At 31.7% G+C, this 10,281-nt stretch overlaps 2 protein-coding genes across 5 annotated transcripts in view; one reads left to right on the top strand and one right to left on the bottom strand.

Moving 5' to 3' along the window:
• Positions 1 to 8,238, top strand: part of LOC122716344 (protein bicaudal C homolog 1-B) — a 52,062-nt gene extending 43,824 nt beyond the window's left edge. For 3 of the 4 annotated variants that reach the window (XM_043939335.1, XM_043939338.1, XM_043939337.1), the window contains 6 exons: positions 1,532 to 1,915; positions 2,899 to 3,000; positions 3,075 to 3,322; positions 3,459 to 3,687; positions 4,576 to 4,695; positions 4,798 to 8,238. In XM_043939335.1, the coding sequence (XP_043795270.1) occupies positions 1,532 to 1,915; positions 2,899 to 3,000; positions 3,075 to 3,322; positions 3,459 to 3,687; positions 4,576 to 4,695; positions 4,798 to 4,916 (1,202 nt within the window). In that variant the 3' untranslated portion in view covers positions 4,917 to 8,238. The remainder of the gene's footprint in view (positions 1 to 1,531; positions 1,916 to 2,898; positions 3,001 to 3,074; positions 3,323 to 3,458; positions 3,688 to 4,575; positions 4,696 to 4,797) is intronic. The other variant, XM_043939336.1, reaches the window with a different exon arrangement.
• Positions 5,218 to 10,227, bottom strand: LOC122716350 (peroxisome biogenesis factor 2). Its single transcript, XM_043939355.1, has one exon. It carries the CDS (start codon positions 9,742 to 9,744, stop codon positions 8,887 to 8,889), a length of 858 nt encoding a protein of 285 aa, XP_043795290.1. The 5' UTR covers positions 9,745 to 10,227; the 3' UTR covers positions 5,218 to 8,886.
• Positions 10,228 to 10,281: the final 54 nt, after the last annotated feature.

Below are 10,281 nucleotides of genomic sequence, written 5' to 3'. Positions count from 1 at the left end.
AAAAAAAAAAAAAAAAAAAAAAAAAAAAAAAGAAGAAAAAGAAAAAGAAAAAAAAAAGAAAAATTACTGAACTATGAATTCTCAATATGGGTCGTAGAGTTATCGGTACAGTTATCAATAATTGTATGTAGATAATATTTACAAAATGTTAATATGTTTGTGGAACGTCTTTGGAAGGTTAATTCTAGAGGTCAAAATAAATATAAAAGTTGGTATACAAAAATGTTAATTGAGATTTTTTTTTTATTTTAAATTATAAACAATTTAAATTCGCGTTAAACGAAACGAGAATGCAACAGTGTAACGGAGATATTGCTAATTGTTTATAATGTAATAAATAAATCTTAATTGATATTATTGTATATCAATTATTTATTTTAAGTTTTGATAAATTCTTTACTTAAAAATTCTTTACTTAAAAATGAACCCCAAAAGTATTCTATAAACACATGTATTTATTATCAATAATATCATTAAAATATTCAATATTGAAAATATTGATAATGAAAGAAAATAATTAAAGTTTTCATTTTTTCTTTTTCAAAGTTATCGTAAAATATTATTAATGATTATCAACAAATAGTTAATATTTCATTGTCTATATATTTAAAATATCCTTGAAATAACAATAACAGAAATGCTTATTTATTTTTATTACAATTTATTACACAAATAATATTTTAATTTATCTTAATAATAACTTTGAATAACAAAAGTAGAAACTTTAATTTTTATTTGTCAATGATATCTTGATAATTATATATATAATATATACTTATAAAAATTGTCAATAAATTATCAATATCACATCGATTATCGATAATCACAACTATAATAGGTTGTAGCCTAAAAGAATAATGCAAATTGGTTTTTTAAAAAAAATTATTAAAAAATTATAATAAAAATTTTAAGCAATTCTTTGTTTCTCTATTCCCTATAATTTCATTTTAATAGAAGTGATTTATATTTTTTCGGATATTGAAAAAAGTATTACATTTTATTCGCGATCATGTACAGAATACACACATTTCATATTGAAATTGAAAAACTTTAACAATATATTTGAAATGTCCAGAACATAAAATATTATATATACTACGGATTTGAATTTGTCCTTCGTTCTCAAGATAAGTGATATAATCTATAAAAAAAATCATATGCATTTGAATTATTTAAGTTTTAATAATAATTATATAACATTGATTTACACTGATATATTTCCGATTTCAATCTGGAATACCTTGAATATTAAATATTTTATATTTATTACAGTTTGGAATAAATATTTATTTTTATATTATATTTTATATTATATTTATTTTTATTTTATATATATTTTATTTTATATATATATATATATATAGTTTATTCTGTTGAAAATATATTTTCATGCAGAAATGCACAATTATGAGATGAAAGTGAGGTTATTGACTGTTATAGAACGTGTATCGTACATTTCAAAGATATTGAAAAACACTCGATTAAATCAATTATATAATTGAATTATATAATTGTATTGCATAATTCGCAGGTCCTCCCAGCAGTCTGGTCAGCAGCCTCTCGGACAATTTGTCGAACATACTAACGATAAATACGCAGACTTCTCCTTATTGCATGTCACCTATTTCTCATTCGCCAAGTCCTCTGGGCTTGTCGCCTCATTGGGGTTTACCACCGATACCGTCCATGTTTTCACCATTGCCACTCCATCACACTTACACGTATCAGCAGCACCTTAATCATTTGCTGACAACGCAGCACGTGATGCATAACAACGCAATACCTCCTCATACTCATGCACAACAGAATCACGGTTTTTCCGGTATCGCACAACTTCACTCGAACGTGCCTCCTGGCTTTCACAGTATTCATGGATTGAACGGTAATTCGTTGACAGACAGCAAGGAAGGTAGTGGTAAGTTTTATAGTCTCGTCTTAATTTTTTTTTTCACGCGAATTAACGAATCGCGATATCGTGAATACCTTTTTGATTAGATAACAAAATTTAACAAGCCTTTTATTTTTTTTTATTAAAAATAAGAGATATATATATGTATTTATACGAATCTAGATAATACCTGAATAAATGGATCATTCAACAGATATTTAACAATAATGAATAATTTGAATTATGATAATTTGTATTTAATTTTTTTTGTATTAATGTTTTTTTTTTATACGAATTAAAAATGAAAAGTTAGAAAATGAAAGAAATGTTAATCGAAATGAAATTATGGAATGAAATCTTTTTCATAGAAATAAAAATAGAAACTTAATATTTTATATGCATATATAATATATATAATGAAATTTTTATTATTATTAAACAAAGTTTCTTCATATTTCTTATAATGAAAATTAATAAATCACATTGTTTCGTGAAATAATATTTTCAATATATATAAAAATTTCATTTTTTTAAATTTTATCTTAAAAATAATAATAATATAGTAGTAATTTAATAATTTAATATCTTCATATTTCTCTAATTATTAATCATTATATATGATTTCTTAATTTGTAAAAACTAGTATTTATTCATTATATTAAATAAGAAAAAAAAGCAAAGATAATTAGTACAATTGTACATCGACTTGCAAGTTTCAATATGGATTTTCGAATATCATTATGAAATCGATTTCGTACATACGAACAAATTTTATTAATTATAATTATACTAATAATAATATCTTATCAATATAATTTTACTGATTTCACATTAATTTCATTGATAAAGTATTTGATACTTTGCCACTAGTGATTTCGGAATATTATATTCACAAATGAAGACATTTTAAGTTCGTTGATGGATACCGTAAAATTAAAAAAATAGTACACGTGTCACATTTTTTTCATATTTACTTCTCATTTTAATCCCTTCCTCTCTTATAATCGCAGCATACTCGTCGTTGAGCAGCATGTCCAGTTCTCTATCTAGTCCAGCTATCAGTCCTCGTAACATATCTCCAGTTAATCCAACGGAGAATAGTCCTAATATAGGTGAGCGACTCTAATCTACCGATCTGCATCTTGTAGAAATTATCATTCCAGATCTTAATACTTTCGTTCGACAGATTTATCCAGCATGTTATCCGATCTCACGGTACCCGATCGTCGTGCACCGGGTTGCGAGAAGAAATCGCTGGAAATGGCTGTGCAACAAAATCTTGTTCCTTTCGATTACGAGCAGAAAAAGCTCTTGGCTACGAAAGCGATACAAACGAAGCCGGCTACTAACGATTATCGCGTTCCTACTTCCGCTTGGTCTGGCTACGGTCTCAGTCAAACCATTCCTCCTATAAGTGCGACTGATTTGAACAAGGTAAGGTAATCGTGCATTTCTTTTTTTTTTTTTTTTGTTTTCTTTTCTTTTGAACATTTTTTAAAATTCAACATTACGAGAAGAAAAAAAAAAAAAGAAAAGTTAAGAACAAAGTTAAGATGTTTCGAAAACGCAGGAATTGACCACCTCTCATCCATCCGATCTGTGGAAGGAACCAACATCGTCGGTATTTAGCAGAGACATTGACTTTGGAATCAATTCCGGCAAAGACCGTGTCGGTCAGATCGGCATAAATTCAAACTACTTAGAGCATACGCCTAGCGCGCACCTCAAGAATATCACGTCTAATCGGTATGACGACTTGACCAGCATGCTGACTTCCGTTGGATTGGAAAAATACATTCGTACGTATATAAATACTTTGGATTTTCGGCTTTTGCTTGTTGATCGTTCGCATGCACCAATATCTATCACTTGCTGTGACAATAGTGACATAACTGTGTGAAAATTTTCACAATAGTGAAAATTTACAATTTTATTTGTCAGTTATATGTATTTTGTTTTTTTATTGTAACACGATTTTACGATTTTCCACATATGAGCTTCCAATGTGACCTTACAAACCTTACAATCTCACCATTTTTTTCTCCTCATCGACTTAACAGTCGGAGAGGACGTTAATTAGATAACGAAAAATTAGATAAGTTGGATCTATTGATATGGGTTACTTTTGGTTTAACCACTATATTCAATGGCTCTTACTCAATGTAATATTTTTATCAGAGATGGATTAAAATTTAATTTTTAAATTTGAATCAAAAATTTTATAAAATCTCTAATTATGCTTATTCTTTTCCCTCCCTTTTTATTCTTTCTTCTGGAAAGATTTTGTCGATTAATTAATTAATTGAATTAAAATCTTATTAATTTTGATTGATTCCTAAAATTATTCAAGATTCGTACAATAATCATTCTTTGATTTTATTATTTAATATAAATATATATTAAATATAATATAAATATAAATTTTTATGTTTTATTTCTTTTCATGTAATGGATAAAAATCATTAGCAATTAAAGTAAACCTAAAATTTAAATACAAGCTCAATTATTATTTATTCATTTTTCTAACGATTTCAAACATTTAAACTCCGTTGGTAAAAACCGATGTTTTTTTCCCCTCGTGATGTCACTATTGCAACAAACGAACGATAAGCATATACACATATGTATCACGTAATCTAGCTTATTCGCTTGCTCGTTATACATGCCGCTTGTTTTCTGTTTGCCAGGCCTGTTCACATCTCACGAAGTGGACATGGCTACCTTTCCTTCGCTGACGGAAAAAGATCTGTGCGAAATTGGGATAACCGCTTGGGGCGCGAGGCGTAAAATAATGCTGTTAATCGCTGGTACGTAAACGGGCTAAACCGCATTCCGCATTGCAACTATAAAGCAAATATAATCGTTCACAAACGATCGCCTCTATTCTCAACCGAAGATCTCATTTCCAGAAATGAACAAGCGGACTAGTCCATTCTGCGGTAGTGCTGCGCCTGGCGCGGAACGTAAAACGACCACATCTACGACCTCGTCGTCAATGGAGAAGTGTAATCTGGATACCAAATGGTAGCAAAGACGAAGAATTGTTACGAATCTCGCAAGAGTTCGTGAAGACGAAATCGGACAGGACCGCGTTGTACTTAAAAAGTTCGCATCACAGATCCGATCCTTGGAACGATAATCGAGATTGAGAAATCGAAAATCACGCGGGCCATTTCGCCGACTCGACAGTAGGATCAAAGTGGTATAATTGGTATGTTAATTTGCGATTCTAGGCACCGAAAGAATAGGCGGTTGATTCTTTTTGTGGTCGAGGATCCATTTTTTTTTTATTATTATTATTATTTTTTTTTTTTTTTTTTTTTTTTTTCCCCTCCATAGAATCCTCGATTCACGCGGTCAGAAGGTGTCTTAGGTTAAGGAACTCGTTGCTACTTTCGTTTCGTTAGCTTTTTTTTTATGTTATGCTAATGGTCTTTCTATCGTGGTCGCGCGATATATATTCGACGAATCGATGATTTTTTTCGTATCGTATTTTTTTTGTAAACGGAGCGTGGAACGCGATGCTCCGACTTGTTGTGTCGTTTCGACGCGTTGTATCGTATGTGTTTTTGTGTAAAACGGTGAAAAGTTCGTGATACGACTGAATGATAGGCGTACGGTATGAATTAGTGATAACGGTTAAATTAGTACAACGAAGTGCGTAAAAAAAAAAAAAAAAAAAAAAGAAAAAAAGAAAAAAAAAGAAAAAGAAAAAAAGTAAGACTTCGAAACTATTGTTTACGCGCGATGGGCGAGGGATGTCCCGTACGTTCGGCGGTCTTTCGCTTTAAGTAATGTTAAAATATTTAATCTCGACTAAGCTCGAAATTCGGCAAAACGCGGAGTGTAAGCAGCTTTCCTCGCAGCAGCCGCGTTTTCGAGTTTTACATTGTAATAAAGTATTTATTATTCACTCGCGAAAGACGACGAATGCACGTCGAGTTATTGCAAATGATTCTTCCACGAAGCGAATCGAAGGAGGCGGTTAACGAAACGTCTGGGGAATATTTCGAATCGAGTATCTTTAATATATAGAGAAAAGTTTTTCTTTGAAATATCAAAAATATCCTGATTCGAGTTTAATTGTAACATTAATTTATATAAAATTTGCCTGCCGAACAAATTTGCAGCTAAATAATCTTCGATAATCGGTCGTCGTAATTTCTTTTCTCTTTCTTCTTTTATTTATTTTTTTTTTCTTTTTTCCTTTCCTAGCATGTACGTACTCGATAAATATTCGAGGAACGATATTTTTTGTCGCATAAAGCTGCATATTCATGTTCTGGTTCATATATTATTACGTCATTATACAATAATTATTTTACGAAGATAAAATTATTCGCTCTACGTAAATTATTAATATTTTATATCTTTTTTTTCTGTCAATATATGAACTGTTCGGCTATGAATTCGTTCTTTGCTCATCACAAAAATGTAGGAATATCCACTCGCAATTTAGGTAATCGATTTGTCGATGGCGGCCAGCGATAAAAGTTACATCTTGTTTGTCGAATAACTGGATACATCGCCTCAGCAAAATTTATCGAGAAAGAGCAATTTTACCGTTAAAAGTTTTTGACTGAGTCTATTGTGAATAAAAATTCACAATAAGAATTCACAATTATTTAAGCATAAATTATTTTCTTTTGGTATTTTTTTATGCTTGAAAATTATCGAAATATTAGAAAAGAAATAGACGTTACGTGTTCTTCATTCGTGCAAATATATATGCGCATGCGCGTGTAAGTGAGACTGTGTCCAATCGTCGTTCTCGTTTCTAATGTATGTATTGTAAACTGTTTCATTGATAAACGAAAACACATTCGGTCCAAATTCGATTTTCCTTGTCCGATCGTTATAATGATCGAATAATGAAAATTGCAATTTGTTATGCCTTCGTAACGAAGAATTATCGTTTTTGTTTTTGCGATAGCGATGAAACGTGATAGAGCGTTTGATCGTAACATCGATCGTCGTTTCTCAGAGAAAACTTGATCGATGATCCAAAATTTATTGGCGCGAGTTTATAATTGTTTTCTTTGTATTTTTTTTTTTTTCATTTTGTTTTTCGAAATTCTTAAAATCGATCGATCAATGCTATTTCTCAAATAAATGCGTTAAACTATTCGTCGATGTTCCTATCTACAGAAAAAAAAGTTATATAATGTATATATGTATATTTACACACACGCATACACACATATGTATGGACGTACGTATGTATGTATGGGAATTGATTTTGATTTTGCGCGATTCAGCCGGTTAATTAATTGTCGCGAAAAATTAGAATTAAAAAGAAAGAAAAGAAGAAAAAGAAGAAAAGATGAAAAAAAAGGAAACGATGATAGGTAATAGGCGACAATGAAATGTACAATACCTAACATTCGGACATTGCGATGCAAGCCAATGGTTCATCCTGTTTCCTGTCATCTTTAAAAATGGCAATTTTCTTGACGTATCACTCTTTCTCTTTCTCTCTTTCTCGATCTATCTCGTACGCTTGGAAACTTGGAAAACATTTTCTTTAAATTGACATTTTCTTTAATTTTTTTTTTCTTTTATTTTTCTCTTTTCTATGCATACGAACGAAAAAAAAAACAAAGTGAAACGAAGAAGAAGAAGAGAGAACGAAAGATGTATATAATGTAAAAAAAAAATTGAACAGGATCACTCGACTGACCGAACATGCCTTTCTGGAGCATGCTTCTACGCGCAGAATAATAATAAATATTGTCGATATATTACCGAAGATGGTGCATTTGCGACGCGTAATATATTGATAAGATGCGTTGTTTTGTAAAAAATATATGTATATGTATATATATATATATATTTATATATCTATCGTGATGGCAATTTGATCATGCACCGTCATATTTTTTTCACAATCCGCATTGAAACGATAAAAACAATGAAATATGATTCAAAGGAATCGTGTTATCGGAAGGTAACGAATAAAACGGAATGCAACGTTCCGACTCGTTTCGTAACGTTACGCGTTTTATCTCGTATACTTTGTCGATGCGATCTCGTATTTCTTTCGACCAAAAAAAGAAAGAATAATACGTTTGTCTAACAATGTGATTTGATGTAGCTTTCATTAGTGCCTATAAAAAAAGTCAAGAGATACTACGATTTAACAGAGACTTAGTATTAGCGGGATGCGGTAGAATTATTTATATCTATGTAAATATCTCAGGTCGTACAAGATAAAATCGCGCTCGAGATTTTTTTTTAAATCGACGAAATAATGAAATAGGCGTGGCTATAGCATCCCTTGATACGTGCAATTTAATAAATTTTTTGAATCGTTGGAACGGCGATCGCATGCTCGCAAAACGCACGTATTATCGAAGAGGGAAAAAAAAAAAAAAAAAAAAAAAAAAAAATTCCAACAAGAGTTAGAATCCAAACGAATGGAGAGTTTAAGGAAAAAAAAAAAAAAAAAAAAAAAAACATTCCAACAAGAGTTAGAATCCAAACGAATTGAGATGTTCAAAAAAAAAAAAAAAAAAAAAAAGAAAAGAAAAAATGAAGAAAAAAATAAATAAAAATTCTAATGTGTGTTAAAATTTTTCGTCCATTATTTTCCTCTTGAATGACTTGATTCGTTTGCGTTCATTCAAGTATTGCCAGGTAACAGAAGGACGTCCCCGCCCATTAAGCAAGTAAAAGGATAATAGATAAATCAATGATCGATATACGTAATGCGTGTTGCCGGGATTTACGAAACGGAAAACGATTTATTATAAAGCGGCATGATATTTTTATACGATAATCCAATTATTCCGATAGGCGACGAATATATGTATTGTATACCTGATCCATTATCGATTCGTTTCGAAGGAAACGCCGAATAAATTGAAATGTTGTATCAAGCAAATCAAGAAAATTTTGTATTGCTATTTTTAATAAAAAAAAAGGAACACAATGCTTGTACAAATGTATGTAATATAAATACAGATATATATATGTATGTACACATATGGGTCAAAAAGTTAAATAGATAATGCATTCGGTTCGTACGCTTTCATATCACCAATGTAGAGTCTCATGCCACATTCAAAACACTGGAATTCACTCATTGCGGTAAAATGAGCGCTCAAACAATAATAACAAAATATATGCTGGCAACCAGCATGAACAGGTAAAATAGGAGTATCGGCGCAATAAGCACATTTGGTAGATAAATTCATAGTTGGAAAAGTACGTAACAAATTGGCGGATTTTGATCGTGTAAACAATTTCTTCAATGTGTGCTTTATATAATGGAAATTAATCATAGGTAGACCGATAGTAAATAATTCCATTAAACTATGCCACAGTAATTCTCTTGTCATATACGAATATCCGATATTTCTCGGTTTGTGAGTTGTTGTAGAAGAGTTTACGATTCCGAGAATATATTCCACAATGCGAGGCTGTGTCCCTCGATGCAGAAAGATCAACAAGTTGATAAACTCGAGCAATTTTACGATATCCTCGATACGATCGAATAAGATGTTCAAATTACGATTTTTACTGTTGTCTTTAAATTTATCTCGCACATACGCAGGTACGATCATTGAAATCAAATACAGAACGGATTTTGCGCTGTTAATATTTTCGTAATGCAAATTGAGCAGTTGCTGACCAAAGGTTGATTTTCCATGCCGCAGCGAGAAATTCCATATAAAGTATTTGAGAACTGCATCGATTTCAGGTTGCCACTGATCGATCTTTTCTATTGATTGATACTTGCTAATTTTCTTAGCTTGATTTCTAAGCACTTTATAAATTTCCTCATCTAGTTGAACAGCGTCGATTTGATTAATCCGAGAGACATAAGGCGATGTCGGCATCTGGGCGCTGAACATATATCCAGAGATGTGTGATTATTCGCGAAACGATGGAAACTGAGTATCACTGAGTACAAAGTAACGCGTCGCGCGACGGAATGGCACAAGGTCGTGGTCGACGGTCGATCGAGGAAGCGATTATTTTCGTCGTGCCACGATCGTGTAGCCGCGCGCGCGCGTTCAGAAAGCAAAGTGGGCGAACAAGTCGATTCGAGCCAGTCGAATCGAGCGTTTCGTTTAGTCGGTAATCAGAGACACGAAAGTTCTGTAAAAGTTACAAAAAATTGCGTACAAGGTGAACGCGAATGCGAACATGAACGTGAATGCAAATTGAGACACACAAATATAGGCTGAATTGTATTCGAATGATAAAAAAGGATTTGCGATTCTCCGATTTCACGTAAATTCGTGGCGTATTTGTGAAAAAGAAACTAGTGTACGAGAGAAAGCGAGGTTAGGAAAAGTAGGACGGTGGCGTTGTTGAAGCGACGCGACACGATACGACACGACACGACACGACGTAACACGACGAAAAACGACCCGGCACGATTCGTC

Source organism: Apis laboriosa, unplaced genomic scaffold (assembly GCF_014066325.1).
Source record: "Apis laboriosa isolate Shangri-la unplaced genomic scaffold, ASM1406632v1 scaffold45_cov149, whole genome shotgun sequence".
Lineage (NCBI taxonomy): Eukaryota > Metazoa > Arthropoda > Insecta > Hymenoptera > Apidae > Apis > Apis laboriosa.
This window is presented reverse-complemented; position numbering and strand designations above follow the sequence as displayed.